The following is a 23,909-nucleotide window of genomic DNA, read 5'->3' as shown; positions in this document are numbered from 1 at the left end:
GTCTTGGAGTCGGTATTTAAACTTGTGAATGCCACATGTAAAATTGCATAGTTGCGTTTTCTGACTGTATGCATGTATTAAAATATATATTGATGGTATGAACTTGACTCCTGGCAGTAATTTTTCACGAGTGCCTTAAAGGGTAACTTAGGTATTTTTCAACCTGGACATTATTTTCCCATGTTTTTGTGTCTAAATGACTAATGCGGACAACACTTTTTGAAATTGGTCCAGTATTGAGGGAGAACGCTGCAGCCGGCCACTAAACGGGATGTAATGTAATCATTTGGGGCAATCTGACACCGTCTATTTACGTCCACTAAAAGTGCTTGTTTTAGCCACTGACAGGCAGATTGTTATAAGTGTCTGACCAGAGATCTGTACTACGAAGCGAGCTCAACATACCCAGGGTATCTTCTCGTTATCTGGCTTGACTAACCCTAACAACCGAGATCCTGCTAAGCGGTCCTACGAAGGTAGTTATCAACTCGCTAAATCAACCCAGGGTTTCTCAATCTGGCTATGAGCGCGTTCACATGAAAGGGGCGGTGTTTGCAGCATGTGACCAATCAGAGACATGGACAAGTCTACTGTCAGCAGAGCGGCACATTTTACAAACAGAGCAAACTATAATATTAGACAAATATGAATAAGTTAAACACATAATCCAAACTAAAAGTAATACAATTGAAGCTGCCAAATGCAGGAAGGACAACTGGCAAAAGTGTGACTTGTGTGAATGCGTAAATTAAGACCTATTAATTTAACTGAATACTCAAAAGTCGGATTTATTCGTCTAGTTGGGGCAGTGATATTATAAAAAGTTTTCAGAACATAATGGATGAATAGATTACACTTCATTATGCCCATTGGTAAGGATGTGGCGCCTATGACTATTTCAGCCTTCTTTCAGCTGCGTCCCCGACTCCGGCGGTGTGAAACAGACTTGAAAAAACAAATATAAAAACATTATTCAAAGCGGTAAGCACCCACAAGCTACAGCCAGCTGTCCTTCCTGCATTTGTCAGTTTAAACTGTGTTGTTTTCAGCCTGGATTATGACTTAAAACTTCTTTGTATTTGTGAAATATTATCATACGATCTGCACACCAAGCTGTGATTGGTCAGTAGGGGGTTCTTTTATACAAGTTCATCTCTTATCTGGAACACATAACCTGCTCCGGAGCAGGTTATGTGTTCAGCATAAGTTACCATGGCGATCTACCCCGGTAAGAAGTGAACCACTTTAGTGGGACTGAAAACCCTGAAGTTACCTCCCAAACCCCAAATCCTGCTTCGTAGTACAGTACAGGCCTCTGGTTGAAAAATACCTAAGTTATCCTTTAAGAAGGAAATGGTGAGTAAATTATCAACATTTGGTAATCCAATTGAACCAAGTAGAGACACTCCTGATATCTAATACTGCATACATGGAATGGTTTAGAGCACAAAATGTGTGACTGGAGAACTCACAACATATCTATCTGCCTTCATGGCACCTGTGAAGCGAGGGAAAGCTCCACTCTCACTAAATTTTGGCAAAAAGAAAAGACATGAGTTTATGTGACATGCATGTCAGTTTGATCCTACAACATGGATCTAAAATGTAGTATCATATCACATGTAACCATTATGCTGCATAGCCATTCATGACTTTTCCAAACAGGCAGCTAGCTGGAAAACAATACAGTTTCTAGGAAAAAACATAAGTTTTTCTGTCAATTTTCATCATTTTTTTTGCCTTGTTGTGATCTGCTGCTGGAAGTGATCGCCTGAGACTCAATGAAGACGAGTGTGTTGGCATGTCGATGGCAAGTCTGTCTGAAGCAGAGACTGTGAAGGCAAGGAGGCTCATAGAACAGTTATGTTGTAAGGCCAAGTAGCTCTACACTCTATAGTATACAGGGCATAATGCCTTCGTTCTATCATCATTGCATTGTGTCCCGTGTGAAACAATACTGTTAAATTATACTCTGAGCAGGAGGCTATGTGTTACATATATTTTGTTGCTATGGGGACTGTACAAAAGCCCAGCTGCTTGAAGAACTATTCAACTAACACACAGCAAAACTCTTCTGCATAACTGTGACGGGGGGCTGAGAACGCAAGGATAGAGGGGGTATACATTAGCTCCAAACTCTGAGAGTTAGTAATTCAAAAGTCTATACAAAAATACAAATTCTAGAATAATCTACAAGTTTCTCAAAGATGTTTACACTAAAATGTACTGTATTTACACGGTCGCCAGGACACCATCTTTTTAAATGCTACTTTACAGCAGTTGTATACAAAAAAGTCTGTAGTGGTGCTGCACCTCAGATTACTCACTTTACAAGTTAGTGTGCAATAAACAGGGAAGAGTGCAGCAAAACGTAGGGCTACTGCAAGTGTAGGGGCATCTGGTGAGAAAAAACATATGTCTGAGTAACAAATTAAGGGAACCAGGATCAGTTATGACTTGATGCATCCCTGAGAGGGTCACAACCCTATAAAACATGGGATGTTGACAGTAGTTTCCTTACTGTTTCATTGTGGACAATTTGTTTTTTTGCAAACAAGCAGATCCTCGAGGACAATTTGTTTCACTGTGCAGTCTCCTATAGGTGCCTCTTCTCTCAAACTTGCTTTTAGCAATACCCATTATGTTCTTTAAATAAAAAATAAAAGCAATTCAGTAACATAAAAACAGCTCAACTTAAACATACAAGTGATTGGAATAAATTAATAGATTTGTTCTGCTATCTTGTGGATAATAGTATTATCAGTATAATAAAAAGAATCAAGTATTTAAATAAATTAACATTTACAATTTTAAATTAGTTTTTAAGTTATAGGCAACTTATTGATGTATTAATTTCACTTAAAGACAGGCAGGTCAGATCACAGGTTCTTTTCTCGATTAGTAAATAACTTTCAAAAAGAAGTAAAAAAAAAAGAATCATCACATTTTCTGAACTACACCGGTCTTCCTAGAAAACAAAAAATACTGAGGAAATCACTTCATATTATATGACAGCCAACCCCTTCTAATTCCTACAGGGAGCGATGCCTGTTAGAATTAAATTCCTCTAATATACAGTGCATTCTGGTCAGTTGCATACCAGCTTTAAGCATTTGTTAGAACCTGTAGTACAGTACAAGGATATACAGACAAGTTTTGTTTTCCTAAGGTGTCTGACCTTCAAGGAAAATGGAACTCTTAAGTTATCAGTGCTTGGACAACACTCATTTGTTTCATTCGATCAATTCAGAGTGGATATCGAAGGTTATTATATACAGTTTGATTATGTTCATAACAAAAAGGATCTACTGCCTTTTCCCTGCATTCATTAGCATTAACATTGCTAAATCTCGTTAAGCAAAATAATCCTGTTTTTAAAAACTCAACTACTGCAATGTGACTCAACAGAAAAAAGTATTCATAGTTTGTGTATATATATATGTTGCAAAATGCCATACAGAACAGACTGCACTGCAGGTACAGGGGGGGTTTGATATACACGCTATATAGGGAGAAAGAAGAGGCGAGGCTGTGGAGAATGACTCGAGATGTGGGTGGAATTGATGCTTGTGGATGAGTGGGTGCAAAAAGATGAACACATGGTGCCAGACTCAGAAGGCAGCTCTTCTAAGGATTGCCATCAGGGGCCATACTGAAGTCTTCAGCCACCAGCAGCAGAGCCTCAATGTTGGCGGCCGTCTCAGGGCTCTGCATGGAGAGGAAGTCCGACACATACATGTTGGCTAACCCGTCAGACGAGGGAGGGTTTGTGGCAGTGCTGCTCACTATCGTGGAGAAAGTCTGAGCTGAGGAGGACGAAGGAGAAGAAGAAGAAGTAGTAGTAGTAGAAGAAGAAGAGGGGGCCTCCGGCCTCAGCTCACCCTCCTTGGAGGAAGACTCACATAAGGAAGATGAGGTGGCTGGATGATGTGGAGGCTCTGGGGGTGGTGGTGGTGGTGGTGTTGGTAAAGGAGGGGGCTCTGGTGGTTGTGGCTGTGCTGGGGCTGAAACCGTGGAGGAGGCACTCTTTGAAATCTTGTCTTTAGCAGCGTCCCTGCATGCACACTGACAAATGCAGGATTCCTCCTGTTTGATGATGATGACCGGCAGACTGAGGCCGATCTGTTGGACTGAGCTGCCTGAAAACACAAAACACCATTTCAGTTACAATGAAAAGTGCAAATTGCTTTCCAAATTGTCCTGCAAAGCATATCAAAAGATAATGAAAATATATAAGGTAAAAGAAAGTTGCAAGGGGTGAGAAACAAGGTTATAATAGTTTTTAATTTTAAGTTAAATTTTATATTTTAATTTTAACTTTCCAATTTCATTTTAGTTTAGTTTTAGGTAGACTTCAGATTTAAGTGTTTGCTGGTTTCAGTTTAGTTTAAGTTTTTCAGAAAGGGTTAGTTTTTATATATTCAGTAGTTTTGCAGTTCAGCAGTTTGTTTTTGTTAGGGCCAGGTATAATGTCTCAGAAGTATGTAGCTACAAATACATACAAAATACGTGGCTGGAGAACTGTGTAGGAATGGCCATAATGTTTAATGTCTAGTATTTGTGCTACTTTAATGTCCAATGTGAAGCAATTGCAGCATGAAACCGTCTTCTGGAATGTCAAGTTTGTTCAATTTCTGTGGTTCAATGTCATGAGAGTTGAGAGAAATTCATGCTGTCGCCTTTTGTCAGTGGTGACATATTATAGCTAAAAAAAAACTAAAACTGAAACAAATTTACCTTCATTTTTATTATGTTTTTTATTAGTTTTTAACCAGGAAATATAGTTTTAGTTTAGTTTTACTAAAAGGATTTAGTTTTTATTAAGTTTCAGTTTTCTACAAATATTTTTCACCACTTATTTTAGTTTTAGTTTACTATAATATAAGTAGTAGAAGTATAAATAGTATAGTATAGAAATTACTAACTGCTTAGTAACGAGTTGTCATTCATCAGTTGTTGACTGAGAAGAGAACATGTACTGATAGACCTCTTGGTCAACAAATAAAAAGTACCCAATGTGACGGAGGGAAAACTTTTTTCCTCAAAAGAACATCAACAATTAAATCTTGTTCCTCCACAGCATTTGAGCAGTTCACTTTTAAGATCAATCAGAGACACTTCGTCATAACTCTTTTGAAGAGGACAATAAACTGAAACAGGAGGTCAATGAATTGATTAGTCGACGGTACTTGTCCTCTTCTTGTCCTGAATATTTTGAATGTTATTGCTCCTGTGCCTTTACGTGTCAATTTATTATTTCATATTCTAATGGGATACCGTTTTAACTGTTCTAGCACTGTGCCTTAATTGACTGTCAGCATCTTGGAACTGCATTTGTGTAATAAAACCACTGTGACAGTATCTTAGCGGAGCTCTCTGGACACCCATCTACTATTTAATGAATCCTATTAAAGCTAAGTATCGCAATAGATGTCAAAACAAATTTATGATTTCATTACAGCCTTTTGGCCAATGTCCAAAACATAAAAATATATAATAATTCACTACTCATTGACTTACCAGCGTTTCCTCCTACTGGTATGGCTGTAGTGAAGAAAAGTTTTTCCACTTTTGGAGCTCCTTGATGGGACTGCAAACAAACATTAAACACCACGTCTCAAGCAGGATTAAAAAACAAAAAACAGCTGGGGACATGCTAGAGTATTATGAGGTTGATTTGCACCAGATTTCTAACTGTATTGAAGGGATGTGTGAGGTGTATCTGTGTTGTATTAACGGACCAGTGTGTAGGATTTCAGGGGATCTATTAGCATAAATGGTTTTCATTTGTGTATAATCACCTGAAACTAAGAATCGTCGTGTTTTCGTTAGCTTAGATTGAGCCCTTCATATCTACATAGGGAGTGGGTCCTCTTCACAGAGTCCACCATGTTGCTCCGCCATGTTTCTACAGTAGCCCAGAACGGACAAACCAAACACTGGCTCTTGAGAGAGCCTTTCACATTTTTAAGTTACCTGAAGGCCACCGTAGTTCTCGTGAGCCGCAGAGTGTAAAACCGTGGTACCGCCAGCCGCCGTCTGATTTCAGTAGTGTTATTAATGGTAAGGAGGGAGGTGAACGGCGTTACCATGGTTTTGCACTCAGCGCTTCACGTTACCGAGGTCTTGGAAAGGGAGGAGTGAGCGGAGGGGTACTCCGTTGGTTGCAATGTGCAACCACATCACTAGATGCCACCAAATCCTACACACTGTACCTTTAAAAGTTGTATTGATAAAAAGTAACACCTATTCTTTTGCTAAACTAACTGCAAATAGTGAGTCAGTGCTGACCACTGCCATAACCACACTGGTTTACTTTACATATAAATTTGTTAAATGTATAGTTTCAGTTTTTGCATAATAACATAAGTGCATGGCATGTTCTTTGCTAATCCTCTCACATGAATATACTCAGGATTAGAAGACAAAATGCAAGAAATTCCTAATTTCATGCACGTAGGAATGTTTTTTTTAAACTTGAATGTATCACAAAATCAAGACTAGTACAAATGAAGTCACCATTTCTCTGTGTAAAACACTGTGTGGGAGCATTACTCACTCCTTGTTCTGGGTTCTGCTGGCTGTTGGCAGCGTTGCTGAGGATCCACTGGAGGTTCTGGTCCGACATAACCAGGCTGGGCTGCAGCAGGTTCGGGGTGGGAGCTATGGTGATGGTGGCAGGGGTGGTAGCCAAACCAGGGCCAGAGTTGGGGACAGGGTTGTTGGCCAAAGGCACAGGTAGAGCCCCAGCTGCCACAGCAGCGTCTGTTGCGGTGGCTGCAACAACAGACACAGGAGCAGCGCCTGGTGCTGTGGTGGTCAGTGCTGGAGTCACTGGAGGAGGAGGAGCGGAGATGTCTGGTGGTAGAGGAGTGGTCTGGGTGGCACTGTCCGGCTGCAGGAATGTGGGTGGCAGTGCCACGAAGTGCTGGGGGGCGACATGGTCTGGTGCTTGGACAGAGGCTTGGGCAGGCACATCGGAGATCTGCTGAGGCCTGGTTACTTGTATGAAAGGGGGAGGCCGCGTGGAGCTGATAGTAGCCGTGAAAGAGACAGAGGTGGAGGCCTGAGAGGAAGAGCTCTGACTGAGCCGGGAAGGAGCCTCCGAGGCTGCGGTTGAGTGGGAACAGGAAGATGAGCAGGTAGGATGGAGAGAGAAAGATATTAGAGACGATCCGTCTCCTAGATGGGTAGGCGTCTCTAGGCTGAAGGATTCAGCAAGGCTCTCTGAGGAAGGAAACACAACTACCATCAGTGAAAATGAGAACATTCAATGCAATTCAAGCTGACGGATTTGGAAATATACTGACCGTTTGGATGGGCATCATCTTGGCTGACGCTATTTTCAGGACTCTGGAACATGAGCTCAAAGATTTTCACAGGGGTGACACTGCTAAGGTCCAAATGTTGAGCCTGCAATACAATTTAAACTTAATAAATGCAATAAATGACTTTGCTAAGTATTACAGCCAGAAACTCTTGTAAATTCTTATTACAGTGACAACTAAACTTAGGTGTCAAAATACCTGCCTGTTCATTGACATCTTTACAGACTATCTTGACAACTCCTCAACATTTTTAATCCACTGTCTGTTTGACAAATCTGAAACAAAGGCCAGACTTACATTATGGATGTTCTCCCGTAGCTCTGAGTCTGTAGAGATGAGGCTCAAGTCACTGAGGCACAGCGAGTGATTTGCATCCTGTAATTAAGAGAAGAAATGAACCTGATTAAACTTGCCACTGCTACTGGATCAAGCGTCATGATATGGGAGTGAAACTGGGAAACAAAAGGCAACATCTAGAGCATGTAAATGTAAAAATAGTTTTACTTTAAAGAAACAGTTTACCACAAAAGGTAAACTAGCAGGTAATGACATAATTAAAGCTAGGGTTGGTTACTTTGAGAAACTAGTAAGAGTATGCTAGCTTTTAAAAATTATCCAAGCAAAAAATGCAGCCCAGTTTTGCCAACTCGTTTCCAATGAAAGTAGCTAGCAGCACTAGCTCCAAAATCCCTAAATCCAGCCGGAAAGTTAATCTAAAGCTACTTCTTTTTCATAATGACTTTCAGATTTACTGTGGTTAACGCAGTGTAGTGTGAATCCCTCTAACTCAGGTCTTTGGAGACATTTGAAAGTGTCCACATCATGCAGGTATGTAGATTTTGTAGAATGTTATGTGTGTGACAGCATAACACAGGTGTTGTGTATGTGAAAATGCCCCCGACATCAAAAGGCACATTGTACACATATAGCAAGCGTAAAATTTACACGTTTTTAAATTAAGTGAATATTATGAGGACCACAGTGTCATGTAGCTCTCAGGCCCGCGCCACACAATATCATATAAAATATTTACTTTTTTCATGTGTGTAACATATTCTACAGATATGGACATTGAAACTGTAGTAATGTTGTTGGTATGATGTCAATATACTGTCAAAAGATCATTTTCACTGTCTATTTTTGCTGTGAACCGCGCCGCACATGGAAAAAATAGGCGAGACCTCGAATCTCTAGAAGAGACGCAGCTGTGCGCCGCTGTGCGTGGAGAACATGTGCCATCGAGAGATGAAGTTGCTGTACTGGGACTCACTTCAGAGAGCGGATGGGTGAGGGTGACGGTGAAGGGCTGTCCTTTGTCATGGCCCCGGACGTGACTCTTCAAACTGTACTGGCTGCTAAAAGCCTTCTCACAGCCGTCACTCGGACAGTTGAATGGCTTCTCCCCTATAGAACGAGCAGAGACAGTTAGGGAAGAATACAGAAGGAGGCTGACAGGTAAGAGCTAATCTTTACAGCTCAATCATTAACTTCAGCCAAGATAAAAGCTGATATTTCATTTCCTATTGCAGACACTAAAAATGTAACATGTCCTTATATCAATGCCGTGTTATAATATGAGGTAAACTACAGCTGTTTTCTGGTTACTTTTTCATCACCAGAGTGAGGCTTTTGCAACTTATGATACAATAAAACCGAAAAATCAAAAACACAACCATTGACTATATTCATGTCTGTCATATTGAGTGCTGGATATTGCACTTATATCTGATTAATTTGTTAGCATGCACGCAACTGTAAACACAGGCAAGCATATTGAGCTCAGAATCTAATGTTTCACCTTTTGTTTTTATCCAACAGGAAGTTCTCATGGATGCATAGCATTAAAAACCAAAGGGATATTCTCCTTCACTGGAACAGGACTCAATTTAGGAGATTGATAGGTTGGTCTAATGCTCTACCACATTCTTTCAATCTAGTTTGGGAGAATCACCCATAAAAAACTACATATAGGGAACCACATATTAGAACCCCCCCCCCCCGAACAAGATATAAGATAAGATATTACTTTATTAGTCCCACAGAGGGGAAATTTGCAAGGCAAAGAATATGGGCAAAGGACTTTGCTTCATCTGCTCAACTGGGAACTTCCGATTTATTTATTATTTCAAATTTTAATTTGAGGATAAACCGCTTGAGACCCATCATCTCGTTTTGAAAGGGTTCCTCAAGATGCAAAAACATGGAAATTAACAAACATTTAAACAAAAATAAATTTTAAAGTGTAATCTGCACAAAACTAATGAGAAATATAATAAATGCTACCTGTGTCTCAAATGTAAACCCGAATTAGGTACCATAACCCATTGCCTTTGGTAGTGTCATAAATTACAGAAGTACTGGTCTGAAATATTATGTGAAATGGAAAAGATATTTGATAAGGATTTAGAAATGAATCCAATTGATTGAATGATTTTAGGAATCCCAAGTACAAATATAACTACTGCAGCCAACAAAAGGTTATATAACATTCTTACATTTGCTGCTAGAAAAAAATATATTACTCCTGTGGATTAGTGATAAGAAAACCTCTGTCCAAGGCTGGTGAAAAGTCATATTTGAGATGGTCCCTTTGGAATATCTTACAAATATTCTACATGCCAAAGTTCATCAGTTCCACAATATTTGGCAGCCCTATCTGAATTATATTGGACCTGATCTCTCCTCCATTATCTCACAAGGAGTCTCCTGAACATGAACTCATATATCCTGTGACTTCCCTGCACTATGGACTACTTCCTATGACCTCCTATATATGTTTTTTGATCTGAGCTGTACCAGTGTTTGTTTGTTTGTTGTTGTTGTTGTTTTTATTCTTATTGTTGTGTTTGTGAAAATAAGAAAACCCAATAAACATATTAAATATATATAAAAAAAAATGCTACCAAACAAACAAAATAACATTAAGTCAACGTACTGAGTCTACCTATAAACTAAAAAACAACTAAAAACAAGCAAATAAGCCTTGAGGTCATGAGAAGAAGGAAATTAGCTTCTTAAATACGTTAGCTGTTGTGCAAACAATAGAAACTGGTCTATATATATATAAAGATCACCTCCTTTATGAAGAGGAGTAACTTTAGCACTTTTACAAATAGATGGAAGTTTACATGTAGGCCTAGATAAGAACAAATTAAATAAGTCAGCAAGTAGGAAAATAAGTACTTGAGGAGCTTATTATATATTAAAGTCTCTAATCCATCAGATCCAGGAGCACAGCCAACAACGATTAGGAAAGTTACAATACAAGTACACGTGGGCACAGGCTCTTTAGTTACTGCTTCTTTAACTACAATTCTACAGACTTTTGAAAGGATGACATAGTAAAAACAAAACCACATAAAATGTTTTTGGCTGCAGGAAAAAATCTATTTGTTTGGGCTATTCAAATGTATTAAGTGTGGGAGGCACTGGTAAAACTGTAAATGCAAATCAGGCAAAGCTGAAAAACAAACATGTCCTTGTTCAAGCTTCTCTAGAACAATCAAGGATACATGAAACAAACCAGTAATATGTACCTGTGTGCGTCCGTACATGTGTTTTTAGGTGATGACTTGCAGCAAAGGCTTTGCCACAGCCATCGTGGTCACACCTGAAGGCAAAGACAGATAAAAAAAATCCTGTCAGAAATATGCAAATAGACAGGGATGAATTTTCAAGACACTAGATTTGATAATGTATCTACAGTAAAGCCTGCTAGAACAGCAAGCACCTGTGAATCATCATATATAGTTGGCTATGTGTATATGATGAGTCACAGGTGCTGTATGCACAGCAGATGGGAAAGGCCTCTGCTTAACCAAAATGCAGCTCCCACAAAAAAGTGAGTTAAAGACATAACAAATTTGAATATGAAGAAACTAGGGCTGTCAAAGTTATCGCGATAACACGCTAACGCAAACTCGTTTTAACGCCGCTAATTTCTTTAACGCAATCGATCGTTCGGAGGCTGTAGCAGGCTCAGTTTTAAAGCTACAGAGAAGATACTGTCATCATATGAAACTAGAAAAGGAATCTACTGGTACCAATCATGTCACACTAGCTTGCCGCAAAGGAGGCTAAATAAAGCTCTAATCTTACGCAAAATTTTGGCGAGGAAAAACTGGCATGGCCATTTTCAAAGGGGTCCCTTGACCTCTGACCTCAGGATATGAGAATGAAAATGGGTTCTATGGGTACCAACGAGTCTCCCCTTTACAGACATGCCCACTTTATGATATTCCCGTGCAATACGGGGCAAGTCAAGTCAGCAGACTGACACACTGGCAGCTGTTGTTGCCTGTTGGGCTTGAGTTTGCCATGATTTGTAAAAATGTTTATGCTAAATGCAGTACCTGTGAGGTTTTCTGGACAATATTTGTCATTGTTTTGTGTTGTTAATTGATTTCCAATAATAAATATATACATACATACATACATTTGCATAAAACAAGCATATTTGTCCACTCCCATGTTGATAAAAGTATTAAATACTTGACGAATCTCTCTTTAAGGTACATTTTGAACAGATAAAAAATGTGCAATTAATCATGGACAATCATGTGATTAATCGCGATTAAATATTTTAATGGTTTGACAGCCCTAGAAAAAAACCTAAACATTTCATTGGTGTAGACAAGCAAAACATTAAAACAGACTAAAAGAGCTGTCTGCGAGTATCAATTAGCATCACAGTTCCTTTATCTTCTACTAGGGGGTGGATTAAACCTGGTGTGATAATGGAAATGCTCACCGGAATGGCTTCTCCCCAGTGTGTGTGCGAATGTGCTTCCTCAGGTCGCTAAGTGTGGTAAAATACTTTGTGCATCCCTCTGAATCACAGTTGAATGTCTTGCCTGTGTGAAGTCTCTGGTGTGCTTTTAGTCTGCAGAGACAATGAAGTGTGTTTCATTAAACCACAACGGGAGACATGCAGAGAGAAACAAACTAAGCACAGTGGCATTAAACGGCATGTGTTGATTCCTGTTGCACTTTCTTAAAGAATGTCTAAAAAGCATTATGAACAAGAGAGTAGAGTCAGATAACAGAATCTAGACAGAAAACGAGAGAAATCTGGGTGTCATGGAAGATGGGGAGAGGAATGCAATGTTATTAAAAGGAGAGTCCACCCATGTGTGGCATTGGTTGGCTGCCCTGCGTACCAGCCTCTGACAGGCAACTAATGGCAGTGGCACAGCTCCACCAAGCTACAAACAGGTTGTCATAGCAACCGAACCAATACAGACCAGAGGGCTCGGATGTGGACTGCTTGAGATCACAGCAAAACACAGCAACATCTGAACAGTGAAAACGCTACAAATGAAGAAAATGCCCGGCACTGGTCAAAATAGACTAAAACTTTAATCGAGTCTGGTGTTGTCAAAAATAGATATTCATCTGCAGTATCACTCTCATTTCAGACAGACAAAAAACATTTCAGATGGCAGATTTACCTAATTTTAAAATACAATAAGCAACATCTTTAATGACCAAATTGACCAAAATTGCAACGGAAACTGAAAACTTCAGGATTATAGGAGGATATTTTCATTTAGGGAGAATTGGTAATTAGGGATAAGCTAGCGATTAGAAAGAGAGAACATGCAGGCCAGAGCACCCTGAGGTGACAATGTTCTGCTTTTTCATGGTTTTGTTCCTTTTACGGATTGTTTCGATTGCTTTACATTATGTATTTTTGTGCTGAAGAATTGCCAACACACAGCACACCACTATATAAAAGCTAAGAAAATTATACATTTTAATTATAATAAATTACTCATTGTGTCCATCTCATATTGTATTATTTGAACAAAAATTTGACATGACAGTATTTGACAACACTAGTAAGGCCATCTAATTCAGTGGTTCCCAACCTATTTTTCTGGAAGCCCCCCCTGCTTGTATCTAAGAAAAGCTGAGCCCCCCCTGCCCATATTTTCTGGCATCATCACCCAAAATTTACAAATCCTCGAACAAATCCCTCATTTGAATAAGGTGTTTTGGTGTATTAAATGAGTTAGTCTTTTTTTATTAAATCAACCTTATTTAATGAATATCACTCGTCAAGCTAAACGCAAACAAATATGGATATTTCATTAGATAAAAACGTGAATGTTGGAAATGTTTACATCTATCTTTTCCCAATAAATTTTGACTTTTGGACACTCTGGAGTTATTGGACATGTTGGGATCACAGGAGTCGGAAACAATCCTACGCAGCCATCACTAGAATCTACATCTACAAATAGTATAATACTAATAATATTAGCCTGATCTTTATCCGCAACTGTGTAGAAACACCGGGTTTAGCAAAAAAATATATCTTTTTAAATAGTTTTATATACAGACTTTTGTATAAATTGTCCAGTAAGTGTGTTATTATGATTATAGTTATACATGTGCAGATCTAATTTTGACAACCTCAGAACCGCTGATCTACTTTATGGCAGGAACTGCCTAACAATTGACTTTATGACACAATCCAATGTTTATTACTTAAACTACAATTTCTAGACACCGCTATCAGAACCTACAGTGGTGATAATGATCTGAACAGCACCCATGAGGAGAAATAAAACACAACAAAGCTGTGTAAAGGCTTACCTGTATAACGTGTTAAAGGCCTTCTCACAGCCTTGCACATCACACTCAAACGGCTTCTCCTTGGTGTGAACACGGACATGGATCTTGAGGCTGTAGGAGGTGAGGAAGGCCTTTCCACAGCCCTGTTGATTACACACGAACGTGTACTCGCCCCGGTGTGTCTTCTGGTGTGTTCGCAGGTTTCCCGCCGTGCTGTACGTCCTGGTACAGCCTTCAAACATGCACTGGTAGCGCTTCACCTGATAGAGGAAGAAGAGGAGGAGGACATCAGCGCTTATCAACCTGAAACTAAAGAAACAGATAACATCACCTCTCTTAAAAATCACTTAAATAGTCTTAAATCTGTATTTCAAAAAAGCCAGTGAAAAAGTAATTTGCTAATTCTCAGTAATAACCAGCCTAGTCATACGATGAAGTGACAGTCTGACTCAGTGTGACCTTTCAGACGGGACCTGAACTCAATGACTCAGCCAACCATCAGCACATGAAGCGGGTGAGCACAAAGGACAGCGATGATGATTAACCCCCCATGCAATAAATCCCATCCAATTCTGTTTCACAGCACCAATCTGCACTGCAGTGTGGCAGTCTCCTGCTCTCTTCTCACACAAAAGCCCTGGGGCAATGTGAATAAAAGCAGTTCATTCTCTTCCTCAACAAAAATGCTATCCTGTGTTGAACACAAAGTCAGGAGGAGAAAGCTTGTGGTGGGCCACCTCGACAAGAGGACCCCCTCTCTCAGCTAACATTATTCCTGTTATTCACTGTCTCGATCCTCTTAGAGATCTTGTATTAAAAAAAAAAAATCCTACCATAAAATGTCCCATTATCATGACTCAAGATAGAAAACTGCATGTTTACCCCCGACTGCAATAGATCAGGTAATTCCCAAATGCTGAGTAGCCAGCAAAGTGGGAGAATTAGAAAGTGAGAGAAAACTTTTTATTGTAATGTCATTTTTACACAAGTAAGGCTGCAACTAACGATTATTTTCATTGTTGATTAACCTTTCAATTATTTTCTAGTTTAATCGATTAGTTGTTTGGTCTATAAAATGTCAGAAAATGACAAGATGAAGTCCTCAAATGTCTTGTTTTGTCCACAACTCAAATATATTCAGTTTGCTGTCATAGAGGAGTAAAAAAAACAGAAAATATTCACATTTAAGAAGTTGGAATCAGACAATTTTTACTTTTTTTTCTTAAAAAATTACTCAAATCGATTAATCAATTATCGAAATAATTGCCGATTAATTTAATAATTGACAACTAATCTATTACTTGTTGCAGCTCTACTCTAATGTATGTTTATGTAATCTTCATTTTGCTGAAGATATTTGAGATCAAGGTATTAGTTTTGCAAGAGTTTTGGAAAAAAATTGCAGCACAAAAAAATTAAATGACATTTTTATGACAGGCCTGATGTCAAATTCAAACAAAGTTTTGAACAATATATTAAAAACTGCCTGACTGTGAATGATAATACACTTAGCAGTTAAGTGCTAATGTATGTTGATATTTATTTGCAGAAGCAAAGGCATTTTTCTTCATGATGTTTAACATTTCTTTTGGTGCAAGTGATGCCTTTGTTAGTTTGGAAAATAACTGTCACACCAGTGAAAACCCTATGTTGTTCATCCTAGCAGCCTTGATGCTTTACTTCAGGAGGACTTTGTCCAACACACCTAATCAAACCATGAAAGAGACAAAACCTGCTTAGCTGTTGTACATACAGTGGAAGTGATAGAAAGCTGATTCAATTTCCTTTCAGTCTTACTAGCAAACACTAATCTGAGTGATGGGTAATCTAAGGCCATTCATTTTGGTTTCAAGGATGTGGGAGGGATCATTTGTGAAGCAAACATCCATGCGAAGCCACTGTAGGAGGCCTGTTAAAGCTTGTAGCTCAGTACTGTACTCGTCTCCCACACAATCGTGACTCCACCATCAGTTCGATCATTGTGAGAGAGCATTGTATACTTTGGTCCTCCACATGCATAGCGCAAAAAGACCACTCCATTACAAATTAAATGGTTATGCGAGTGTATTTACAGCAATATCACTAAGTGCTTATCTGACGTTTCTCCTTGTCATCGTTTTTTTCCCTGAAACATGTTGAAGTGGAATCTTTTATTTGTTGTTCACAGAAAATAGCCACTCTTAGGTCCTCTCTACTCATCATGTTTTTCAAAGGGTGGCCAAAATTTTTTTTTTTCTGTGTAGTACACACTGAATTGAATGCACACAGCATACTTTGCACCACATCACAACGCAGCATGTGACTGCCACTACCTACTGTGATTTAATGTAAAGACTCCATTGAAAAGACGTACAGTTTGATCTGCTAAATCAAAAAAATATTTGACAAAGAAGCAAGATGGAGCTTCATTTTGTTAGAGGTTGCTTCCACTTTTTGCCGTGTGGACTTCAGTTTAGGGATAAGTAAGTTTATTGTCCTCTTGGAAATTTATTCTGTGCTTGTGGCAATCATCATAACAATGACACAGCAAATCAAGCATAACGTCATAACAATGACATTGGCAAAGATAACAATACAGATAAAAAACCCACCAACAATGCAAGGACAATGGCGGTGATCAAGACAATCCAACATTACATACAGATTAAACAAACACTGTGCTCGGCGTACAGCAGTAACACCCACAAATACTGGCCAACCGCCACACACACTGCATCATATTTTGTTTGTTTAGTGATATTATGCTTTTGCTTTTGCTTTAGCTTTAAAAAACCTTACAGGCACGCTACTTCACAAAGACAGCACCCTGGCCTGTACCCTCAACCTCATGTTAGGAAATTATTTTCACTAAAAAGGGGATATGATACATAACCAAGAATTCTCTGCCATTTCCTTGTGACTCAGAACCATCAGAACAGTGTTGCACCATTTCGTTGTTGCAAGAAATATTAACTATTTGTGCAGTTTCTTCTTACTTGCAGACAAGAACAAGTACCACAAACTTCATAAATTCACAGTAAACGAGAACCAGTATGTTTCTATTACTGCCCAGAGAAATGTGTATTCATTCACAGTCACAATGACATGACAAAATGACTCCTGGTGATTGCAGTCTATTGCGGTGATTGCGGTCTAAAATTAAAATAAAACAATTTTCTTAGTGTTTACAAAATTCCAAGATTTTTTTTCTCAGTGTCAAAAACTGGGCTGATACCAACTAACAAACAGCCCTCCACAATACTTGGTCTCATCTTCATTGATCATACCAACATTGGCTATGTCATCAGAAAATTCCAGATTAAAAACAGCACTGGAGAGAAAGTGCTCCCTTGTGAGGCCTCCTAATAATAACATTAGGGAAATACACTGCAGCACTCCACACATCTAAGGATGCTATTGTTCACATCTAGCTGTAGAAGTATCTTCATTAAAATATAGTCTTACAGTATTAAACTAGGGCTGTTAATCCATTAAAATATTTTATTGCTTGATTGATTGGCCATACTTAAATCGTGATTAATCACAAATTAGTCAAACATTTTGTGTCCGTTCAAAATGTACCTTAAATAGAGATTTGGCAAGTATTTAATACTTTTATCAACATGGGAGTGGACAAATATGCTTGCTTTATGCAAATGTATGTATATATTTATTATTGGAAATTAATTAACACAAAACAATGACAAATGTGTCCAAAAACCCTCACAGGTACTGCATTAGCATAACAAATATGCTTAAATCATAACATGGCAAACTGCAGCCCAACAGGCAACAACAGCTGTCAGTGTGTCAGTTTGCTGATTTGACTATGACTTGCCCCTAACTGCATGTGATTATCATAAAGTGGGCATGTCTGTAAAGGAAAGACTCGTGGGTTTACCCATAGAACCCATTTTCATTCACATATCTTGAGGTCAGAGGTCAAGGGACCCCTTTGAAAATGGCCATGCCAGCTTTTCCTTGCCAAAATTTAGCGCAAGTTTGGAGCATTATTTAGATCGTGGCAAGCTAGTGTGACATGGTTGGTATCAATGTTTTCTAGTTTCATATCATTCCAGTATCTTCACTCTACCTTTAAAACTAAGCCTGCTGCACCCTCCGAAAGGTTGAATAGCGGCTGGGCCCGACAGCGGCCCGTCGGATTTTTAAGAGGTGATAAAAAATTGCAAGTTGCAGCATTATTATTGCTTTAACTTTGACAGCCCTACATTAACCACATATTGACAACAAACAAAAAGAACATGGTCATATGGCTTGGGTCTATAAAGATGACAGTAAATGTTATGCAGGATGTCCAAAATATCATCCCCTATGCTTCCGTCCCTCCTATACAAACTGTAATGGGTCAAATGTATTTGAAACTCCACGAGGAACCGGATTTATTACAATCCTCTCAAGACGCTTCATTATAATAGACGCTGAGGCAACTGGTCAATAATTAACAACCTCTTGTTTCGGTGTGTTTGGCACAAGAACTGTATGTGGCATTTCCTTAATAGGCATATAGTGTGCATCATCTGACATTTGAAACAACTGACTAAACACAGGACTGAGTTGTTCCCTGCAGTCCTTCAGCACCGTACCTCTTATTCATCAAGGACCTGCGTTACCAGTGCACACATGCTGCAAGATGGTTTTACAGTCTACTTCCACTAATTAGGCTGGGATAGGTGTCAATATAAGGCAAATTCACGACATGAATACAGAAAGGAGGCAGAGTGAGTTGTGGACCTTACAGCATGTTAACATATTTGCAATTGTACTTTGCATTTCACCAAGGAAAAGCATGTCAATAATAACACTTGCTATATTGTTACATTATGCATCTCACAGTTTGTAAGGCCATTAGACATGTTAGATTAATCTTTAAACCAATTAGCAGGAATGACTGGAAGAGCCACCATGAGCCAAACCAAGCAATTACTTCAGCACTAACCAAACAAAACCAAGCATTCTTCAGCAGTAATAGCCGACAGCCTTCTAGTAATCACAATCTAACCTCATCTGTGTCGTTACTGGTGTGAACATTTATTTACACCACAGGTTACTGAAAAGAAGCACAACACCTTTGATACAAAAATCAAATCTCTGAAATCATTGTGCACCTGTGTTGACACTAAACATTCAAAGTAAAAGATATCTTTTTGAGAACTCGACAAAAGAGATGCCCTTGGTCATCCAACAAGCATATACACATTTCATTGAAATGTAGCTGCTGTATATCCTTTACATTTGGAGGAGAGGCATGTATTTAGGCTTACCTCTCTCATCTTGGTCTCTGGGCACTCGGAGTGCAGGGTGAGGGTGGCCCCCTCTATGTTGCGTGGCATGCGGGTGGAGCCTGGATTTATTGTGAACTGGATCTGGTCTGGAGAAATGGTGTGGTGCACATAACCCTGTGACATGCCATCAGGGTCTGACATAAAGGCCAGAGAGCCATCCTCCTCATCTCCATCACCTTCCCCTTCAGTTAGGAAAGTGACCCCATCATCGTCTCCTCCACAGTGGCCCTCCTCTTCGCCCTCCTCATCTAGCCGAATAGGGTCCCGCTCAATGAGTACCGTGGTGCGGTCGTAAACCCGACCAGAGGACGATGAAGGTTCAGCGATCAGGTCGTCATCATCTTTGTCGAATGGGATCTTGTCTTCCTCTTCGTCGTCGTCCCGCCCCAGCGGATCCACCTCCACCTCAAAGTACATCTGCGCCTCTGTATGAGGGCCATGCTCACTCATGGTCCCTGGTGCCTCTCCTTCCTTGGCAGGGAGGACTGCACACTCACACTGTTAAACAATACAGCCTGAAATATAAAATTACAAAATTATTAATATATACAAATTAGGCAATTCAAAGAGCTTTACATGAGACATAAAATTGAGACCCACAATAGACCCGTTTTGTCTTTTTAAGGGGAGTATTTAGGGGGAGATAGCAGGTCAACGGTAGATGTCATATAAAAGTGGTGTACATCATCTGAAAGCTGGGAACCTGAAGATTAATTTGAAATGCAGCTCAGCACTGTGTCAAGTTGTTTCTAATCATAATCAGAAATAAACATGAATTAATTAAATTGTGAAAGTGCATAAGAGCTTAGAACATTATGATCAAAGTATATGATTGCTATTCCCATGCTCTATTATGTTGTTGAATAATTTTTTTAGTTGATACCATTTGTTACACAGATTTGGTGCTAAATTTAACAATATTTTTACCAATCGAGAATTGATAAAAATGATCAATAAAATCTCCAAATACCACATTATGACACCAATACCTCGAGGAACACCATAGAAAAAGCCATGATGTGATTTGGCTTCAAAAGCTTTTGACGTTTTGAGATTTCTGCAATTGCATTTTTCGACGATTAAATGCCGAGCACTTCTGTTATGGAAGCTGCTCAGAAACCCCCTTATTGTCAAAATACCAAGAAAACATTCATCCTCTGAATGCCCTAGGTCTCTAGTTTTTGGTTGTGATTACCTGTGATTATCCTAGAGGTCACCACAGGTCATTTTATGCAGTGATGTCAAATTTTAAGAAATGGTCTCACTACAATGAAATGGCTACTATGGGGACTAACATCATCACACATGAATACAATTGGGCTCAATGGATCCACAAGAGTCTCAGCTTTGCAGCGATACCCAATTTATGCAATTCCAAGACTGTTTAGGGACCCCAGTATGCAGAAATATTCAAACACATCGTTTCTAGAATAGGCGAAAATAACACATTTATACTGCATGCAAAAAACGGCATGGTTTTTGCCCAAAACTGCATTTGATTATTGTAAAGTGGGCATGTCTGTAAAGGGGAGACTCGTGGGTACCCATAGAACCCTTTTTTGTTAAAATATCTTGAGGTCAGAGGTCAAGGGACCCCTTTGAAAATGGCCATGCCAGTTTTTCTTCGCCAAAAAGTTGCCCAAATTTGGAGCGTTATTTCGCCTCTTTCCCGACAAGCTATAGCATGACATGGTTGGTATCAAATCCTTAATTCTTCTAGTTTCATATGAGATCAGTATCTTCATGCTAGCTCTAGAACTGAAGCCTCTGAAAGACAGTAAAGTCGGTTTCAGAAGGTTAATAAGAAACACAATATGTCATGAAAAAGACACATATCGGGGTTTAAAACGAGTAAAATAAAGTAGAAGATAGACTTAAGCTAAAATCATATAAAATAGATAAACAAGGGGAATGAAAATCATTGTTCAATTAGAGTGACGTGCAGGATATGAATAAATAGTAATGAGTTTAACTTAATAAAAGGCAGTGCCAAACAGAATTGTCTAAATTTAAAAGAGAATTGGAGCAAACCTCATGTTTTCTGGGAGTTAGTTCCAGATATGTGATGTAAAAAGACTGAATGCTGCTTCTCAGTAATGCTATCCTGAATGATCAGAGAGGATTGGAATGACAGTCTCTAACATAGCAGCAGATCTACCGGTAGCAGTGGACCAAGATGAGTTCAATTCAGAATAAAGAGCCTTTGTTAAAAGAGCTCAGCTTGGACATTAAATAACAGGTTTAGGTTAATCATAACACCTAATACACTCCTAGAGAGCACTGCATCGTGAAGGGCCTGTTTTGACAGAACAATTACCAACAACTGGTTAGCCTCAAATGTGTTTGTGCTATATGTCTAGAGCTGGGCTTTGATTATATTTAATGTTAATGTAATCACGAAAATCACTGTGCAATTAGAGTGAAGTACAGGATATGAATAAATTGTCCTGAGTTTAACTTAATAAAAGAGAATTGGAGCAAACCTCATGTTTTCTGGGAGTTAGTTCCAGATATGTGATGTGAAAAGACTGAATGCTGCTTCCCAGTAATGCTATATCCTGAAGGATCAGAGAGGTTTGGACTGACAGTACCTTAACATAGCAGCAGATCTACTGGTAGCAGTGGACCAAGATGAGTTCAATTAAAAATAAAAAGAGCCATATTGCCTTGTTGAAAGAGCTCAGACATTAAATAACAGGTTTATCATAACAACTAATACACTCCTAGAGAGCACTGCATCGTGAAGGCCTGTATTGACAGAACAATTACCAACAAACTGGTTAGCCTCAAATGTGTTTGTTCTATGTCTAGATTTGGGGCTTTGATTATATTTAATGCTAATGTAAATATATCAGTGTCAATCAAAAAAAAATCCCTGTTCAGGAGACACTACGAGACATCACTGTTAATCTAGAACTTTCTGATTGCAGGATATGAATAAATAGTCCTGAGTTTAACTCAATAAAAGGCAGTGCCAAACAGAAATGTCTAAATTTAAAAGAACTGGAGCAAACCTCATGTTTTCTGGGAGTTAGTTCCAGATATGTGATGTAAAAAAGACTGAATGCTGCTTCTCAGTAATGCTATCCTGTATGATCTGAGAGGTTTGGACTGACAGTCAGCAGATCTACCGGTAGCAGTGGACCAGATATGTTCAATTCAAACTAAAGAGCCATATTGCCTTTCTTAAAAGAGCTCAGCTTGGACATTAAATAACAGGTTTAGGTTTATCATAACACCTACTAGAGAGCACTGCATGGTGAAGGGCCTGTTTTGACAGAACACTTACCAACAACTGGTTAGCCTCAAATGTGTTTGTGCTATATGTCTAGAGCTGGGCTTTCATTATATGAAATGTTATTACATCAGTGTGTCAATCAAAAAAAAATCCCTGTTCAGGGGACACTAACGTTACCAAGACCTCACAGTTCATCTAGAACTTTTCTGATTTCAAAACCTCATGTTTTCTGGGAGTTAGTTCCAGATATGTGATGTAAAAAGCTTGAATGCTGCTTCCCAGTAATGCTATCCTGTATGAGAGGTTTGGACTGACAGTACCTTAACATAGCAGCAGATCTACTGGTAGCAGTGGACCAAGATGAGTTCAATTCAAAATAAAAAGAGCTCAGCTTGGACATTAAATAGGTTTAGGTTCATCATAACACCTAATAATACACTCCTAGAGAGCACTGGCATCATGAAGGCCTGTTTTGACAGAACAATTACCAACAAGCCTCAAATGTGTTTGTTCTATGTCTAGATTTGGGGCTTTGATTATATTTAATGTTAATGTAATCACGTCTGTCAATAAAACAAATCCCTCTTCAGGGGACACTAAGAGACCTCACAGTTCATCTAGAACTTTCTGATTTCAATGATAGAAGTCACGAGAACAGCAGCTGCTAAAATCAGCTAAATGTTAACTCACATTATTGATTAATCGATTAAAATCCCCCCCATACTGCGTTTTATAACACATTATGTATAAAACATGTCACACAGGACAATGACAGTTTACTTTTGCATTACATTGCTAGCTAACATGTATAATAAACACAAGAGTGGCCTGATTACATGAACACAACCGAGTTTAACCCCTTTAGACTGACAATACACAGTAATAACTTTAATATGTAAAGTAGTGAGATGTTGTTGTCAGCCTTTTACACTGTGAGCAGTTAACAAACCCGCTGCTTGATACTGACCTGATGTTGCTAGCCTCACAGCTAGCCTCATGCTACAAACACACATCCATTAGAAGCACTTCTTAGCGACTTGATTTCACAGTCAACATAACAGCAAACATTTTTAGTATGTTGCTTGAAAGCTAAATGAACGTCAACTATCACTTATTTCTCTACACGTGCACATATTTACTAGCTAGCAATCATTTGACTTAGCTAGGGAGCTAGCTAGTTAGCTTAGCTGTCGACTACCTATCTTCCCTTCTCTTGCATTAAATAACTAGTTTCATGATAACCCAAGTGATAAACTGACTAACACACAGTATTGCGCTGAAGCTTAAGTTCATCGTCTGCACAGATATTACATTAAAATATATTTACCTGTTCAGTTTGATGCCTTTTATATCCACTATGCTCTGGATGTTTAGCACTTTTCTTCCTATCCTCCTCCCTAGGATACCAAACAACGTCACACACTCATTCGTGATGAATTATGGGAAATTAAATATCATTCCTTAATGCCAGATTAAAACATC

The 23,909-nt window shown here is 38.9% G+C and overlaps 1 protein-coding gene across 4 annotated transcripts; it reads right to left on the bottom strand.

Moving 5' to 3' along the window:
* Positions 1-2,815: 2,815 nt before the first annotated feature.
* On the bottom strand, positions 2,816-23,858 carry mtf1 (metal-regulatory transcription factor 1). 4 transcript variants are annotated; one of them, XM_037785360.1, is made up of 12 exons: positions 23,755-23,858; positions 19,169-19,704; positions 13,929-14,167; positions 12,079-12,210; positions 10,865-10,938; positions 8,599-8,732; positions 7,626-7,703; positions 7,311-7,413; positions 6,560-7,227; positions 5,521-5,590; positions 3,903-4,139; positions 2,816-3,806 (listed from the first exon to the last, which is right to left on the bottom strand). In XM_037785360.1, the coding sequence occupies exons 2-12, from the start codon at positions 19,637-19,639 to the stop codon at positions 3,628-3,630; spliced, it is 2,385 nt and encodes a 794-aa protein (XP_037641288.1). In that variant the 5' UTR covers positions 19,640-19,704; positions 23,755-23,858; the 3' UTR covers positions 2,816-3,627. The 4 variants fall into 4 exon arrangements, with proteins under 4 accessions (XP_037641288.1, XP_037641286.1, XP_037641287.1 ...); XM_037785358.1 differs by having other exon boundaries at positions 2,816-4,139; XM_037785359.1 differs by lacking the exon at positions 23,755-23,858 and adding an exon at positions 23,395-23,573 and having other exon boundaries at positions 2,816-4,139.
* Between the last annotated feature and the right edge of the window lie 51 nt (positions 23,859-23,909).

Source organism: Sebastes umbrosus, chromosome 11, assembly GCF_015220745.1.
Source record: "Sebastes umbrosus isolate fSebUmb1 chromosome 11, fSebUmb1.pri, whole genome shotgun sequence".
Taxonomy (NCBI): domain Eukaryota; kingdom Metazoa; phylum Chordata; class Actinopteri; order Perciformes; family Sebastidae; genus Sebastes; species Sebastes umbrosus.
The sequence above is the reverse complement of the archived record's forward strand: the minus strand, read 5'-3'. Positions and strand labels throughout refer to the sequence as shown.